This window comes from Eleutherodactylus coqui, unplaced genomic scaffold, assembly GCF_035609145.1.
Source record: "Eleutherodactylus coqui strain aEleCoq1 unplaced genomic scaffold, aEleCoq1.hap1 HAP1_SCAFFOLD_33, whole genome shotgun sequence".
Lineage (NCBI taxonomy): Eukaryota > Metazoa > Chordata > Amphibia > Anura > Eleutherodactylidae > Eleutherodactylus > Eleutherodactylus coqui.
The window spans coordinates 817,830-836,732 of record NW_027102239.1 but is presented as its reverse complement, the minus strand read 5'-3'; the positions used below and the strand labels follow the sequence as shown (position 1 = coordinate 836,732).

The window sequence follows — 18,903 nt, the reverse complement described above, 5'->3', positions numbered from 1 at the left end:
TGGCTGGTAAAAAACTGTTGCAAGCTGCGCCTGCAAACTAGCTGGACAACAACCCAACATGCATTCAACTCCCCCCCATGGTTCCTGTCTAATAACTGCTGTTGCTGCTGTGGTCAAAATGTGACCCCTGATCTCCCCCCCCCCCTTGTCTGCATTGCCAAATGCAGGCACCAGGTGGAGAGGTCAGGGGCACACCACTCTGATCACAGAAGTGGCCACCACTGGGTGGAAGTGTGTTGAATGCATGTCCGATTGCTGCCTGGCTGGAAGTAAACTTTGCGGGACACTATTACCCCACTACTGGGGCCAGTAACTGGGGTCTCTGATACTACTGGGCTACTATGGGTGTCACTATTACTACTGAGACCACTATGGGAATCACTATTACTACTGCAGCCACTATGGGGGTTACTGTTACTACTGGGGGACACTATTACTATTGGAGGCACTGTGGGGGACACTATTACTACTAGGAGAACTAAAAGGAAATATTTACTACTGGGGCTATTTAGGATGGCACTATTGATACTGGGGTCACTAACAGGGTCACTATTACTACTGGGACCACTAACAGGATCACTGTTACTACTGGGACCACTTTCTGGGTCACTATTGCTACTGGAGCCATTAAGGTGATCAATATTACTATTTGGACTACTAAGGGGGCACTTACTATTGGGATCACTTCTGGGTACACTATTACTATTTCACTTCAGAAAAGTCTCAATGGTTCAAATATGTGTTGGGTATCATGTGTATTAGCGCTTCCAGTGCCTGTAAAATTTGTGTTTTTTGTGGTGGGGTGGAGGCGCCATTTCACACTTTGCTTCTGGCAACAAATAAGCTTGGGGCACCCACGTCAGATTGAATAAAATGGCAGTCACACATGTGGTGCAGCTCCATTCATTTAAGTGGTGCTGATGGTAGTAAACCAGTACAAGCATTCAGATATCTCCTTCAGCCCCCATGAAATAAATTGAGTGGTGCTATGCATGCTCGAATGCCACTCCATTCAATCTCCTCCACACTTTGGGGGGTGTAGCGAGTGAGAAGGAGAGTAGACACGGAATCCCCGTTCTTGGGATCAGTGATGGTCTCCGGGGTCAGATCCCCACCAATCAAACTTTTATCATCTATACTGTGGATAATAATAAAAGTTGTTTTTGGCACAACCCATTTAATTCCAAAGGAGAAACAACCCATGGACAGGTGTGGTACTGTTTCTGGAAGAAATCAGCCATGTTTTCTAAGTTAGGGTTCCCAAATCACAAAACGTATTTTTCCTGCTTACAGGGAAACCTATATGTCACGTGCCAATCTGACAAAAACCAAAGTATTCGCTCGAGAATCCATTGCAGAAGTCTGAGGCTGACTCTTGGATTTCTGCTGCATATTTTCAGGTTGTCATGTTGCAGATCTGCATATGGATTAGTCCCACTCAATAGAGCTAATCCACACATGACTACTTGTCACTTAATTCCATGCTCATATGAATGGCAATGCCAATTTCCCATTGAAGATATTGGAAAACGGATTTCACACAAATTTCTTTAGTGAACAAAAAAAAAACCAGTTCCTAAATCAATAGAATTTCTGAAATTTATTGTAATTTATTTAAAGAATTACTTCTAATATATCTTTTCACAGAAGATTTAGGGAATGTTTTCCATTCCGTCTGTAAACATTGAAATACAGATCTGGGAAGCCGAAAAAAGTGCATTATACAAAATCATAGACTAAAATAGATTTGACAAGTATTTTTTTTCCCCTACCACTCTATACACCAACCGCTATTTCAGGATCATGAAATATGTCTAATAATGTATAGGGAAACAAGAAAAAAAGTTGAGAAAAAAAAAAACAAAAAATATAGAAGACTCTAAGGAGACCCAATACATGCTGCTAGAGGAATTCAGATTCAGCAGTAATGTTGGCTTATAAAAGTAAAGTGAATATTCTGCGGCAAAAACCCTGTGCTTTGGGAAAAATGTTAATTGTGGTATATTTAACAGTTATGCAAATGCAGTCCTTAAAGGGGTTAATTGGTTTACAAAACCCATTTTAGGTTACTTAATCCTAACCCTCATCTATGTGCCAGAGTGGTTATGAAGAGCACCTCTCCATGAGGACCCGCGATCACCGTCTGCATGGAGGATGCACAGCAAAACGCAGGCATTGAAAGGTATGAACTTTCAATATTTCCTTCTAACTCGCGGATATGAATTGCCGATTCCACGAGCAGAAGAAAATCACAGCATGCTCTATTTTGCTGTGAACAGCCTCCATTGAAGTCAGTGGAGGCAAAAGTGTGGGAAATACAAACAATGAAAAAGAACCCAAATCTGTACTATGCATGACCAACGGTGAGCCGCCACGATCATCCGCAATACAGAGAAATCAGATCCACAGGGTGACCAGCCGGAATCCTCTACAGGCTTTACGCATGCAGAATCCAACCCGTTCGTGTAAGCCAGCCCCAATATGTATGCACTGAGCTCATGTGAATAGGATAATGAGGGCTCACAGGTAGGGAGAAAAGATTGACTTGTATCAAAAATGATTCATCAGTATAATTTATGGGTAAATAGTATCTAGGGAGCTGAAAGGACATTATGAGCAAATCATTTTTCTGCTGTACTATAATTAATTTCTGCAGTACTTGGTTTCCTATTGTTCAAGCTAAGCCAGAAACCTACTGTAAACTGATGAGGGACAAACACCTTGAAACAGCTGGTTTCCTATTCCCAGTCATTGTTAAGACTTGTTAGAAAGTCACATTGATTTGAAGGAATGCTGCCATCCAATAGGTGGCGCTGCAGAGGTATTTTTCCATCTTACTTATTTGCATAAATTACCCAGAGGAGCTTGCATGGCCTAATAAGTCTCCTCACCCCTTTTGGGTGCTCTCCTTGGGGAGAAACTATAACATCGCCCGACCCACTCACCGCGTAGGTGTCTCCTCACACTTTTTGGATGCTCTCCTTAAGGAGACACGACACTTCTTTTGACCCATAATTAAAAGTGGAATGTTATAGTGAAAATCACTGATGTTATCACAAAGCTTTATACTACACGTACTGAATCTGCCATTATCTGCAATACAAATGTACAGTATTAAACAGTTATTTTACTAAAGTTAATGGCCAAAATAAGCAAAAAACAGTGACATAAATATACATAATAACATGCCATCATTATAAATGATCTGGAATTGTCTATGAAGAAAAGTTACATAACTGCTGCGTCCAAAGTCGTACTGGACAAATAAATGCAGTGGATACACAATACCCAGTGGGTTCATGGCAAAGTACGGAGATAACACGAGCTATCACCTGAAGCCAAAGGATACCTGCAATTTAAAAGAGGTCTATTAGCTGTTTTCACCACACAAAACTGCTGACAGCACTATAGATGGGTGAGGGGTAAAGCAGTCTATACATACTTACGTTGAATGTCTTGCTTCGTGCATGACCAAGAAAAACACATTTTAGTCCTACTAGCAAAGGAGATAACACGAGATATCACCCAAATCCAAAGGGTACGTGCAACTTAAAGGGAGTCAGTCACCTGCTTTGACCATACAGACTGCTGACAGAAGTGGACAGGTAAAGCAGTTTATACATAGCTAGGTTGAAGGTCCTGCTACTTCACATAACCAAGGAAACTCAGTTTTAATCTTAAGGTAGTAGTTAGAGAAAAACAAACTCTCCTGCGCTCAGGGTTCAAATTCACTGGTGTTGTTAATAAAGTGACACTTACTTAAGAGAAGGGGTCCCAGTGGATACTCATAGACAACCCCCTCACACAGTCAAAAGTGACGAGGTGATGTGGAGGATTCCAGTCCAAAAAAGGATGTGAATAAGATCCAAATTATTGGTAAAACAAGCCACACAGTTACCAACACATGAAGATAGGAGGATGAGGTACAAGACGTTTTGGAGACTTCAATGACTCCTCTCTCAGGCACATATCTGAGGAAGTGAGGATATATCTGGCAAAGAAGTTGATGATGCTGTAGAATTATTGCAGGGAAAGTTGTTTAAAAAGTATAGGTGGAGGTGATGGATATTACCATAGATATTGCAAATATTTTTTTTTAGAGGAGTAGGTGATGGATAATGGTAATATCCATCAGCTCCTCCTATACTTTTTGGACACCTTTTCCCTGCAATAACTCTACAGCACCATCAACTATTTTGTCTTTGACAGATATGTCATCACTTCCTCAGATATGTGCTTGAGAAAGGAGCCATTAGAAGTGCCTTCACTATCACATATTGGATCTTTTATCTTCTAGTAGCTTAGAGGGTTGCACCACCACACCACTTTTTTTCCACATTCTTTTCGCTACACTCACACCCACCCTGGTGGAGCGTCATCTGGTTGGCAGCACCTCCATCATTTGAAATACTCCATCATTGGAGACACTTTTTACTCCTGAAATATTCCACCACCCTCACTGGGTCTTGCTCCACCCTCCTTTTTCATCTCTGGGTGGTTCCTGCATGTTCAGTGTCTTTGGCTCTCTGGACTAAATGCTCCCCAACCCTTCCCTGTGTGATGGTTGTTGCATTCAACCAAGAGACAGCTAGAAGGGAGGCGTTGAACAATGTTCAATGCAAAGAGCCTGGGACCTTGCACATGAAGGGACCACCCAGAGGACAATTACCATCACAGCAAGAGTAACACGAAAACTTGTTTTCCTTGGTCATGTAAATTCCAAGACCATCAACCAAAACCTGTTTACACTGCTTTACTCCTTACCTATCTAGCGCGGTCAGCAGTTTTGAGGGGTTGAAAACAGCTGACAGACTCCTTTTAAATCCTATAAAAGTCAGTTACCATTGACATGGAATTATAAGACTTCATCTTGGCACTGGAAGCAGTGTCTCTTATATTATGCTGTATTTATACTTTTTGAAATGCAGTCACTTTTAATTCCTAATGTGGGGAACAAAGTTATACAATGTGTTATGTGAAGGGTGGAACATGACGCAATTACTAGGACACCAAAGTGAAGATTGCTATGTCACACCCCACCCCAGGAAAAACATATGGTTTACGTTTCACCGAAAGTGTTCCTTTAACTTATTCTACTTGGCGTGAACTGGATCAACCAAGGTTTGGATGCATTCACATATTCTGCTTTCTTTTTTGGTTTCAGATTTTTAGATTCTAGTGAACATGGTTTTCCACTGGACCAGTTCTAGGAACTTGTCTTAAGATTGCTTCCAAGATGTCTATTATAAATCTATCACCAGACTGCACTGACTAGTTCCTGTTCACATTTTTGTTCAAAAAGGTTCAGTAATGCTTTCTTCTGCGAGATAGCAGTCATCAAAGGGTTAAAGGAGCTGCTGATTCATATATAAAGTATGACATTCTTTCCCATTACTTCACCTACCTGACCCTTAAAGAGTACCTGCACTTTCAGAAAACTTTTGACATGTCATAGCAACATGTCAAAGGTATTGATCAATGGGGATCCCACTGCTGAGACTCCTGCTGAACACTATAATGAGGGGCTGCAGCGCTCACCCGAGTGCTGTACCCCCTCGGCTATGTTCACTTATTTCCAGCTGCTGAAGTTGGCCTCATAGAGATGTAGAGAAAGCTTCTATACACCTCTGTGAGGCTATTGTAAATAAGTGAATACAGCTGAGGGGGTACAGCACTCATTCTAGCGATCAGCAGGGGTTTCAGCAGCGGGATCCCCACTGATCAATACCTTTGACATTTCTCTAGGTCTAGGACATGGCAAAAGTTTTCTGAAAGACCAGCTACTCTTTAACATGAGCAGATAAAAGGGCATATTTAATCTAATGACTAAATAAGGGGCCGTTCACATCATGTTTTAGCCAACCGTCAAGTATATGTATTTTAATACAAAAAGTAATAAAATGCATTGCTTGGCTTACCAATTGACTAGAACTGGTCAAACATAGTTCAAAAATGCATGCTATTGACTACATTTGGCCTCCCTTTCACTTATGTGCTTCATTTTCTTTTCGTGGGATAGAAACGTGTAGCATACCATGTTTTTCTGTCACACCAATATCTATACATTTTTTCTTTACATTACTGTCAATAGGAAAAGTATGGAAACAAAGGTGTATATTTCCATACATGTAACATATACATTTTTTGCTTAAATGCTTAAAAAAAAAAAAAAAGTTCAATTACAAAACTTATTATAAAAAAATACTTCACAGTCAAAAACATATTTTCTATATAAAACATATGGAAATGTATGGCTATATGTTTAACGCATACACTAAAAAAAATACACGTATGCTTAAAATTGAATACATGTATGTAAGCTAGAAGTACATGTAAAACACAATGTGAACAGCCCGTAAAAGTGATTCTATAAGTCTTAATTAAGTCAGCATTTTTGCGCATGCTGCTTATAAGCAGGCCTATGTGTCGCCATGGCTGCAGACTACAAACAAACCCTGTGTGTGTAGTCATGTATTACTCCACTCACCCTGCCTGTGCTTCATGGCTAACCTAAAACCAGTAGGAGGGGGAGAAAAGAATAGAGTAACACATAACTACAGGATTGTATTGTGTATCCATTGAGATCCACAGGTCTGTAAGTATTTTGTTCTTGTTTTTTAATCAGAACTATTCATATTTTAGTATTTTAGATTTATTGGAGCAATAAATAAATGTTTGTAAGAGTGTATATACCATTTTGCTTTCTTCCATATTTGGAAACATTAAATGGGTTGTACAAGTAGCAACTTTTATTACAAATCCCTAAAATAGATGATAAAACTGTGATGGGGAGGTCTCACTGCTTAGATCCCAAGAACAGAGCTCTCATACTCCTTCTCCTCATGTATAGCCACCACTCCATTCAATCTGATGCCACTGGGGATGGCAGAAAATGATGCAGTGATGAGACGTGGAAAATGTTGGACGCCTGTTCTTGGTATCGGTGGAGGTCTCACCGATAAGCCTTTTATCATTTATCCTATGGATTGGTGATAAAAGTTGATTCTGGTAAAACCCTTTAAAGGGATTGTCCCACTTCTAGCTATTTTGCTGCAGGAAGCAGACAGCTCCGTACATTAAGCAGTGGCTTGAGATGGTACTGTAGGCTGTGTCTCATTCACTTCAATAGAACTCAGCCTGCATACCAATTCAGGGCACTGTGCAATGTACAGAGCTGTCTGCTTCCTGCAGCAAAACAGCTAGAAGTGGGCAATCCCTTTAAAGAGTTAATTTCCAGTATAAGGTTAGTATTTAGAGGTTAGTTTATGATATATAGGAGCTGAAATGAGAAGCATCAACTCTTTGTAGAATAATTTACTGTAGACTGATTTACTCATTCAAGTGTTTGCAGAACTAAATACACACATCATTTTAATTTCTTCAGCAAATTAATTTTGGGACAAACGACTCCTAAAATAATGAGAGATGTACAACATGCATGGCTTGCAAAAATAAACTATTCCAAATCTTTTTAATGGGGTGGGTCAAGAATCTTTTATAATTAAGAAATCAAACTAGGTGCTATACATTGAAACTATCCCGAGAAGAAAGAAAAACTAAAGAATCAATTGACAGATCTCGCAAATCTTTGTAGTTGCTAAGTTTTCCAAACTAGTCATTGTAACAGAATATAACAGGTAACATATTACATCACTTAAAGCTTAGCGTCAAACTCTGGTACATTTCACTTTATATAGTTCATCAGGTATTTTCTTAAAAATACATGTCTTCCCTCCCCAGTAGTTCATAAGGGGATATGAAATTCTCTTAGTAACATACATACAACAGAAATACATATCCAATTTCATTTTTTGGAAGAAACCAGGATAAAGTCACACAAGATGGTAGAAGTACTGTTCTTTCATAACTGCTAATAAGAAGTAGATTTTTCCTGAAGTTCATTAAAAAGGGGTTATCCAGGACTAAAATATTAAAATCGGTGGGATATCCCAGCAACCCCAGCTGTTTGAGGGGGCCGTAGAGTTACAGGCAAGTGCTGTAGCCTCTGACATCACGATCATCCTGGCCTTTCTACAGCTCAGTCCCATTAAAGTGAATAGGACTGCGCTTCAATATCAGGCACCGCTGCTCTGCAATGTATGGCGCTTTGCCTGGTACTAAAAGAAGAGGCCACAATACTTGCCAGAGTGTCATGGCCCCTTCAACAAGCTGCTGGAAGTGGGACCCTAAGGATAGGTGATCAAAATAAAAGTCCCTGATTGCTCCTTTAAAGGGGTTGTCTCAGGATAGACCTTGGTGGCATAACACTAGGATAATGCCACTAACTGGAGGGTGTTTAACTACTATGACCTCTTCGATCATTACAAAAAAAGTGGTAATGGCACTAGTTAAAAGCCGGTCTATTTTGTTTCCTATTGGCTCTGCTCATATTTTATTGAGTGGTGGGCTGCATGGTTGGCAGGTTAACCATATGGCCTCTGAAGAAAGTCATGTGAAGCCAAAGTGGCACTGTGATTTCTTAGAGTAGCTGCGATTTAGTTGTAGTGATCGTGAAGTGGAGGTCAAGGCCGGACTTTCCCTATTCCGATATTGTATATTCTGAAACAAGTACTTTAGGTTGATGTTCTGTGGCCCAGGTGGCTGCTATGGGGCCTGTAAGAGGAGGAAGCATGAAGCCTTAACCTGTTTATATTCGGCTAGAAGTAATTAGTACTCAGACCTGTAATGTGAGAAGCAACCAATGTATATGTCGCTGCAGGTGGTCCACGTTCAAGAGAAACCCACACCAATTTCTGCTTTGGTGCCGTTGCATATTTTCCGACATCTACTTAGCAGTATGTCTCTTTATACTTAATTCATTACATTAATGGAAGATTCTGTTAAAAAAAAAAGACCTAAAACAGTGTTGGACCCAATAAAAAGACTTCAAACCAGTCTCATGATCAAAACTCAAATGTTCAATGTATATCTAAGTAAAGGATAATTGCTAAGGTGTTCTTACCGCCACCTGATGGATTCCGTAAATGCACAGATGACTTTTATTGGATAAGTGAAAACAAAAAATCTTCTGTACTGCTTGTGCAACACATATGTACATTTCATTCATGTCTATGGGAAAGTAGTTTTCACATGACTTATCGGATTTTCACATATGCAGACAGAAGTATCTGCTCAGACAGGAACAGTTGCTAAGATAATTGATCCCTTTGCAATCATCACATAATCATAAATCAAATATGTATTTTGTATAATCTAATACCATTACATCATTGTTTACTGTTTCTGTTCACCAATTGAAGTCACTTTGCAAATCTTTCTTATGTCATTGTACCTTAGAATTTAATGACTCTGCAACCAAACCTAATATTTCTACTTCGTAATCAAGTTCCTGGTCCCATAGATGCAATAGTGGGGGTTAAGGACCTCCTTCTCTATGAATCACAAGCATCATGAGCTCAATGATTCTTAGAGAGAAACATTTTCTGCTTCCACCACTTCACCTACAGTCTTCACCTAAAATCTGCCCGTGATAACGAGTGCTGACCTACAAGGAGCATGTCTATCAGTACTCGTTCCTTGTCTGTACATGGGCAGTAGTATGGGGAGGATAGATATGATTGTTCCCATACAGAATGTATCAGTCAGAGGGGATGTGTCGTCAATTAGCATTTTTATGCTCCCATAAAAGAAACAATCAGCCAACGAGTGAGCATTTGCTCACTTGTTGACTCATCTTTGACCTTTGTACATGGGCCAATGATTGGGAAACGAATGTTCAAGCCCAATTATCAGCCCATGTAAAAGGGTAAATAAGAGTTGATATCTTAAATGCTAAGCAATTAGTTGCAAGTTTATCGGTTGCAAAGAGACAAGTGACCTGCTTTGGGATATGAGGGTTTAAAGGTGGGCCAAATCCATCTGCAAATAACCAACACAATGGCTTGTAGTACCTCATTTGCCTTGGATTATAAGTAACCCAAAGTATTATAGATGACCAATTGGGACTGACATTGTATATACTAGATAACTGCTAAAAAAGCAACATAAAGTAAAGTAGAAGTCTCCGAGTCCAATACATTTTACCCCCAGTTATCTGTTATGTTACTGAAGAACACCTCTTTGGTATCATTAATAAAGTATCCAATCCCACTCCTCTCCTGGTCATGACTCTTACAGCATGATTTCCTTTTTTTTTTAGAGCCTGGGCTTTCATGTTCTGAATTTGGGCAATAAAAAGTGAAAATGCGGAATTGCAATTTAACTCAGTAGAGAATCAAATGCATGGATACAGTGTGATAATTTAGTCAATGGATTAGTGCAAGCTACAGAAATAATCTACCAGTTATTCTGTTTCCATTTAATGTGTTCTGGTACAAATGTCCTTTGGTTTTTTGTTTTTTTTTTGTGTTGTTTTTGTAATTTTTTTGATTTTTGTTTTAAAGTATTGTTTTCTCACTAGCAAAAGTCAACAGCTGGATTTCTGATAAACAAAAGTGTACCTAGATTGTATACACATAAGGCAAATGGCAAATATATTAAGCGAACGGTAGCAGTTTCAGAGGACGACTCAAGATTTTTTTTCTCCATTTTTTTTTTGTTTAGAGACAAATTAATAAACGTTCATAAAATGCTACCTTGAAATTGTGGATTTGGATTATTCGAGAAAAATCCAAATATATTAAAGAGCATTTGTCATCAAAATGCTGTTCCATTTTTCGAATGATACAGTAAAAATATTTTGTGCTATGTGAGGAAGAGTTTCTTTGAAGGGGCTGTCTAATTTGGACAATACCCAATCCAAGTAAAAGGTACCCTAAAAATGAGCTGATTGTGTGGGGTCCTTCTGCCAGGATTCCCGCGATCTGCCGTTTCACCGGTTGGCTATGAGAAAAGCGGTTCAAATAAAGGACCACCTCTATTACATCCATATGCATATGAAAAGGAGTTGTCTATAGCAGATCCCTCATGACAACATATTTGCCCTATTTATGACTTGCTGGGCTTTAATATTAAACGACATCAAAAAATATGTGCCGTTTCGTTAATACCTATTAAGACGTATAAAGACAGAATACAGGGGACTCACAGGGGTACTTATGAACAAAGTGGAACGGTCAGTATAATATTATAATATGCTGCTTTTGAATGTGTTTTCTACTATAGAAAGTAATATATTTCTAGGATACATTACCAATTCATAAGCGGTGGAAATCTGCCTGCTGGGACCCCTTTGGATGCTCAGAATCAAAGGGTTAGAGTGCTAGTTAAGAGTAACACCCATGGACACCTCCCATTTAATTGAATAAAGATATGCTGCTCTTCCCTTCACGGTACTTGGCTGGAAGTGCTGCTGTGTCCAAAAATTGCTAAGGGCCCTTTTATACGGAACGATAATCGTTCAGATTCTTGCTGGACCACAGGAATCTGAACAATAATCATTCAGTGTAAACGCTGGCAGCAACTGAACGACGAATGATAATTTGTTTGTCATTCAGTCTCTGCAGGTATAGAAAACCAACAACAATCAGCCCGGGTAAACAGGCAGTCGTTCATCTATGAATGACTGCCTGTTTACTGTGAATGGAGGTGAGCGGCTGGAGCGGTTGTTCTGTCTTCATTCACTGGGCGATCCTCGTTCCTGTGTAAAGGAACAGGAGCGATTACCGCTCGAACATCTCTTTGTTTTCAGTTGGGGTCCCAGAGGTCAGCAATATGGGATAACATTTGAACATTGGAATACCGCTTTAAACAGGGCATCATATTGTGATGATAGATCTGCTTAAAGTTACTCCCACAGTCTCCTATTTACTGCTGACCAGAGGTGAATGAGACTGACCAATGCAGTCGAACCTATACACCTGATCAGGATAGGTGCAATGGGATGTTAAAAAAGTGTTGGGGCGACTCTAGAGAATACTGAGGTAAGTTACCATTGATTTATTTCTTTACTGCTGACAGAAGCTCTTTCAGTTGTTTTGGGGACGTAACTTAAAAATTTATGTAGGCTTGTCTGTGCAAGGAACAATCGTGTCTAGATTAACGTGTCTTTCTTTTCTTTACCTCTTTCTCATAGCCAATGCTCAAAAAAGAATTAAATTGGAAAATAAACTTGATACAACAGATGGGAAGAGCAGATACGTATAATATCTACGGAAAACCTCAATCGACGGGCAATCTGATCATTTCATTGCTGGGCTACACAATAAGTTAATGAAGGAGAACAAGTTACGCTCTGTGGAACATGTCAAAAAACCATACCTGCCTAAACTTCCAGAAGTACTACTGTGTGGGTATGAAAGGGACTTGTGTGACATATTAAGGCATTCGAACCAAACGTGGTCCAATCATGCACTAACACATCCCTACACAACCTTACAACCATGGTTCCGGACCTGATGTACTGGCTTATGCTTCCCCAATATATATATATATAATATATATATACTTTATTATATTTATATATATATTTATATTTTATATTTTTTCTCATTTTCTTTTTTTGTCTTTTTAATTACTGCTCGTCTCTAACGAAGTGCTGTGCTTTCAACTGCTGAGTACTGTAACCAGTGTCTGTTCCTGAATCCTTAGCCAAGTGGCTACTACAAGAAGTTCCCAACTCTCCTCTCTTCTTGGGGATGCAGCTGGGAAGATGTCTGAAGCAGTCTTACGCTGCAAAGGCCTTGAATTCTGACACCGACTATTCATCTTGATGTCTTCTTCAGAAGCTTCCATTACTGAGGGTTCTTTAGGATGCGGCCATGTCTGAAATCATACACGTGCCGGCACAAGAATACTAGTTCTGGGTCGGTGCTGTCTGGAACCCTGCGATGTATAGGCATGCAATACTCTTCTGAGGGAGGGACGATCAAGGCTTTCCTATTTGGACAGCCCTCCTTCCGACGCTTTACCAAGGCACAAAATCTAGAAGAAATAAAGGCATCATCAACAATTAGATAAAGCAGTAGAATATATATGTGCTGGTTAGGAGGGGTATAATTACTCCTTGTGGATACCACCTAGTAGGTGTGAAGAGTAGAGATGAGCGAGCACCAAAATGCTCGGATGCTCGTTACTCGGAACGAACTTTTCGCGATGCTCGAGGGTTCGTTTCGAATAACGAACCCCATTGAAGTCAATGGGCGACCCGAGCATTTTTGTATTTCGCCGATGCTCGCTAAGGTTTCCTTGTGTGAAAATCTGGGCAATTCAAGAAAGTGATGGGAACGACACAGCAATGGACAGGGCAGGCGAGGGGCTACATGTTGGGCTGCATCTCAAGTTCACAGGTCCCACTATTAAGCCACAATAGCGGCAAGAGTGGGCCCCCCCCCCTCCCAAAAACTTTTACTTCTGAAAAGCCCTCATTAGCAATGCATACCTTAGCTAAGCACCACACTACCTCCAACAAAGCACAATCACTGCCTGCATGACACTCCACTGCCACTTCTCCTGGCTTACATGCTGCCCAACCGCCCCCCCTCCCCCCCACAGCGCACACCAAAGTGTCCCTGCGCAGCCTTCAGCTGCCCTCATGCCACGCCACACTCATGTCTATTTAGAAGTGCGTCTGCCATGAGGAGGAACCGCAGGCACACACTGCAGAGGGTTGGCACGGCTAGGCAGCGACCCTCTTTAAAAGGGGCGGGGCGATAGCCCACAATGCTGTACAGAAGCAATGAGAAATAGAATCCTGTGCCACCGCCATCAGGAGCTGCACACGTGGGCATAGCAATGGGGAACCTATGTGCCACACACTATTCATTCTGTCAAGGTGTCTGCATGCCCCAGTCAGACCGCGGTTTTTAATTCATAGACACAGGCAGGTACAACTCCCTATTGTGAAGTCCCTGTGGACCGACAGCATGGGTGGCTCCCTGGAACCCAGCGGCGGAACATAAAAATATCCAATTGCATTACCCATCACAGCTGAGGTAGTAATGTCATGCTTAATGCAGGTGGGCTTCGGCCCACACTGCATGCCCCAGTCAGACTGGGGTTCTTTACAAGTGGACAGATGTAGGTTAAACTCCGTGTGCACCTACAGCATGGGTGGCTCCCTGGAACCCACCGGCGGTACATAAAAATATCCCATTGCATTGCCCAACACAGCGGATGTAACGTCAGCTGTAATGCAGGTGGGCTAAAAATTTATTTGATTACACTGTAGGCGAGGGCCCACAAAAATTGCTGTATCAACAGTACTAATGTACATCAGAAAAATTGGCCATGGCCAACCAAGAGGGCAGGTGAAACCCATTAATCGCTTTGGTTAATGTGGCTTAAGTGGTAACTAGGCCTGGAGGCAGCCCAGTTTAACGAAAAATTGGTTCAAGTTAAAGTTTCAACGCTTTTAAGAGCATTGAAACATATTAAAATTGTTTAGAAAAATTATATGAGTGAGCCTTGTGGCCCTAAGAAAAATTGCCCGTTCAGCGTGATTACGTGAGGTTTCAGGAGGAGGAGCAGGAGGAGGAGGAGGAGGAATATTAGACAAAGATTGATGAAGCAGAAATGTCCCCGTTTTGGATGGTGAGAGAGAACGTAGCTTCCATCCGCGGGTGCAGCCTACGTATTGCTTACGTATCGCTGCTGTCCGCTGGTGGAGAAGAGAAGTCTGGGGAAATCCAGGCTTTGTTCATCTTGATGAGTGTAAGCCTGTCGGCACTGTCGGTTGACAGGTGGGTACGCTTATCCGTGATGATTCCCCCAGCCACACTAAACACACTCTCTGACAAGACGCTAGCCGCAGGACAAGCAAGCACCTCCAGGGCATACAGCGCGAGTTCAGGCCACGTGTCCAGCTTCGACACCCAGTAGTTGTAGGGGGCAGAGGCGTCACGTCGTGCGATCGGCTACGTACTCCCTCACCATCCTTTTACAGTGCTCCCGCCGACTCAGCCTTGACTGGGGAGCGGTGACACAGTCTTGCTGGGGAGCCATAATGCTGGCAAAGGCCTTGGAGAATGTTCCCCTGCCTGCGCTGTACATGCTGCCTGATCTCTGCGCCTCCCCTGCTACCTGGCCCTCGGAACTGCGCCTTCTGCCACTAGCGCTGTCGGATGGGAAGTTTACCATCAGTTTGTCCACCAGCGCCCTGTGGTATAGCATCACTCTCGAACCCCTTTCCTCTTCGGGAATCAGAGTGGAAAAGTTCTCCTCATACCGTGGGTCGAGCAATGTGTACACCCAGTAATCTGTAGTGGCCAGAATGCGTGTAACGCGAGGGTCACGAGAAAGGCATCCTAACATGAAGTCCGCCATGTGTGCCAGAGTACCTGTACGCAACACATGGCTGTCCTCACTAGGAAGATCACTTTCAGGATCCTCCTCCTCCTCCTCCTCCTCTTCCTCCTCCTCAGGCCATACACGCTGAAAGGATGACAGCCCAGCAGCATCTGTACCCTCAGCAGTGGGCCAAGCTGTCTCTTCCCCCTCCTCCTCATCCTCCTCATGCTCCTCCTCCTCCTCAACGCGCTGAGATATAGACAGGCGGGTGCTCTGACTATCCAGCGACATACTGTCTTCCCCCGGCTCTGTTTCCGAGCGCAAAGAGTCTGTCTTTATGCTTTGCAGGGAACTTCTCAAGATGCATAGCAGAGGAATGGTGACGCTAATGATTGCAGCATCGCCGCTCACCACCTGGGTAGACTCCTCAAATGTTCCAAGGACCTGACAGATGGCTGCCAACCAGGGCCACTCTTCTGTAAATAATTGAGGAGGCTGACTCCCACTGCGCCGCGCAAGTTGAAGTTGGTATTCCACTATAGCTCTACGCTGCTCATAGAGTCTGGCCAACATGTGGAGCGTAGAGTTCCACTGTGTGGGCACGTCGCACAGCAGTCGGTGCACTGGCAGATTAAACCTATGTTGCAGTGTCCGCAGGGTGGCAGCGTGCGTGTGGGAGTTGCGGAAATGTGCGCAGAGCTGGCGCACCTTTCCGAGCAGGTATGACAAGTGGGGGTAGCTTTTCAGAAAGCGCTGAACCACCAAATTAAAGACATGGGCCAGGCATGGCACGTGCGTGAGGCTGCCGAGCTGCAGAGCCGCCACCAGCTTACGGCCGTTGTCACACACGACCATGCCCGGTTGGAGGCTCAGCGGCGCAAGCCAACGGTCGGTCTGCTCTGTCAGACCCTGCAGCAGTTCGTGGGCTGTGTGCCTCCTATCTCCTAAGCTGAGTAGTTTCAGCACGGCCTGCTGACGCTTGCCCACCGCTGTGCTGCCATGCCGTGTGACACCGACTGCTGGCGACGTACTGCTGACACATCTTGATTGCGAGACAGAGGTTGCGTTGGAGGAGGAGGAGGAGGAAGGTGCTTTAGTGGAGGAAGCATACACTGCCGCAGATACCACCACCGAGCTGTGGCCCGCAATTCTGGGGGTGGGTAGGACGTGAGCGGTCCCAGGCTCTGACTCTGTCCCAGCCTCCACTAAATTCACCCAATGTGCCGTCAGGGAGATATAGTGGCCCTGCCCGCCTGTGCTTGTCCACGTGTCCGTTGTTAAGTGGACCTTGGCAGTAACCGCATTGGTGAGGGCGCGTACAATGTTGCGGGAGATGTGGTCGTGCAGGCCTGGGACGGCACATCGGGAAAAGTAGTGGCGACTGGGAACCGAGTAGCGCGGGGCAGCCGCCGCCATCATGCTTTTGAAAGCCTCCGTTTCCACAAGCCTATACGGCAGCATCTGTAGGCTGATCAATTTTGCAATGTGCACGATTAACGCTTGAGCGTGCGGGTGCGTGGCGTCGTACTTGCGCTTGCGCTCAAACAGTGGCATTAGCGACGTCTGGACGCTGCGCTGAGAGCCATTGCTGGATGGGGCCGAGGACAGCGGAGGTGATGGTGTGGGTGCAGGCCAGGAGACGGTAGTGCCTGTGTCCTCAGAGGGGGGTTGGATCTCAGTGGCAGGTTGGGGCACAGGGGGAGAGGCAGTGGTGCAAACCGGAGGTGTTGAACGGGCATCGTCCCACCTTGTGGGGTGCTTGGCCATCATATGCCTGCGCATGCTGTTGGTGGTGCCTCCCCAGCTGATCTTGGCGCGACAAAGGTTGCACACCACTGTTCGTCGGTCGTCAGCAGTCTCTGTGAAAAACTGCCACACCGTAGAGCACCTTGACCTCTGCAGGGTGGCATGGCACGAGGGGGCGCTTTGGGAAACAGTTGGTGGATTATTCGGTCTGGCCCTGCCTCTACCCCTGGCCACCGCACTGGCTCGGCCTGTGCCCACACCCTCACTTGGCCCTCCGCGTCCTCGGCCGCGTCCACATCCTCTAGGCCTACCCCTCAGCATGCTGTATTACCAGTGATTTGATTTCCCAGTCAGGAAAGACAATGGCGCAAGCCTGCAGTAAACCGTAGCTGGTTGCGTCTGATTTTTGTACGTTCTCCACGCAGCACACACGTACACGGAGACCTTAGGACTGACACAGGCAGGCCAAATACAATTTCTTTTCCTTTTTTGCAAAGGGAAGGACCCACTGCGTATATTCAATGAACAATAACTTTTAGAACTGTAGTGTGGCCCTGAAAAAGTGTCACACAACTTTAGTGTAGCAGAGTTATTAACTCTGGCAGAGCAGGTATTTGCCAGTCAGGAAAGACAATGGTGCAAGCCTGCAGTAAACCGTAGCTGGTTGCGTTTGATTTTTGTACGTTCTCCACGCAGCACACACGTACACAGAGACCTTAGGACTGACACAGGCAGGCCAAATACCATTTCTTTTCCTTTTTTGCAAAGGGAAGGACCCACTGCGTATATTCAATGAACAATAACTTTTAGAACTGTAGTGTGGCCCTGAAAAAGTGACACACAACTTTAGTGTAGCAGAGTTATTAACTCTAGCAGAGCAGGTATTTGCCAGTCAGGAAAGACAATGGCGAAAGCCTGCAGTAAACCGTAGCTGGTTGCGTCTGATTTTTGTACGTTGTCCACGCAGCACACACGTACACGGAGACCTTAGGACTGACACAGGCAGGCCAAATATAATTTCTTTTCCTTTTTTGCAAAGGGAAGGACCCACTGCGTATATTCAATGAACAATAACTGTGTTGTGGCCCTGCCTACACAATTCTGTCCCTGTAGTATCAATGGAGGGTGCAATGCTCTGCACAGACGATTTTTAGAAAAAAAAAAAAATGCAACACTGCTAACAGCAGCCAGCACAGTACTGCACACGCTTAAATTTGGCCCTAGAAAGGACCGTTGAGGTTCTTGAAGGCTACACTCACTCCTAACACTCTCCCTGCCTATGCACCACTTCTGTCCCTAATACCGGGTGTAATGCTCTGCACTGCCGATTTTGAGAAAAAAAAAACAAAAAAACACTGCTAGCAGCAGCCTGCACACAGGTAGATGTGGCCCTAAGAAGGACCTTTGGGGTTCTTGAAGCCTACACTGACTCCTAACGCTCTCCCTACAGCAGCTCCAGCACGATAGTACTTTTCCTCAGCTAACTCACAAGGCATGTGTGGCGAGCCGCGGGAGGGGCAGACTTTTATACTCGGGTGACATCTGATCGCCCCAGCCACTCACAGCAGGGGGGTGGTATAGGGCTTGAACGTCACAGGGGGAAGTTGTAATGCCTTCCCTGTCTTTCAATTGGCCAGAAAAGCGCGATAACGTCTCAGAGAGGAAACTGAAAGTAACCGGAACACCGCGTGGTACTCGTTACGAGTAACGAGCATCCCGAACACCCTAATATTCGCACGAATATCAAGCTCGGACGAGTACGTTCGCTCATCTCTAGTGAAGAGACTTATAAGGCCATGCATGCTCCTCTGGGAAATTTAGTATGCAAGATTGTACAATGCCTCTAGGGCACAATCTATTAGAAAGTAACATTTCTGCAAGTCATCGTTTGATCTTTTAATAAACTTTGTAACATGACTAGCTTTGGATTACATTCCCAGTCATTGATACAAGGCCTGTTAAAAAGTCAGG

At 43.7% G+C, this 18,903-nt stretch overlaps 1 protein-coding gene across 3 annotated transcripts in view; it reads right to left on the bottom strand.

Annotated features, from left to right (window-relative positions):
- Nucleotides 1-7,439: 7,439 nt before the first annotated feature.
- Nucleotides 7,440-18,903, bottom strand: part of BAHD1 (bromo adjacent homology domain containing 1) — a 303,231-nt gene continuing 291,767 nt past the window's right edge. For all 3 annotated transcript variants that reach the window (XM_066588828.1, XM_066588827.1, XM_066588826.1), the window contains one exon: nucleotides 7,440-12,882. In XM_066588828.1, the coding sequence (XP_066444925.1) occupies nucleotides 12,693-12,882 (190 nt within the window). In that variant the 3' untranslated portion in view covers nucleotides 7,440-12,692. The remainder of the gene's footprint in view (nucleotides 12,883-18,903) is intronic.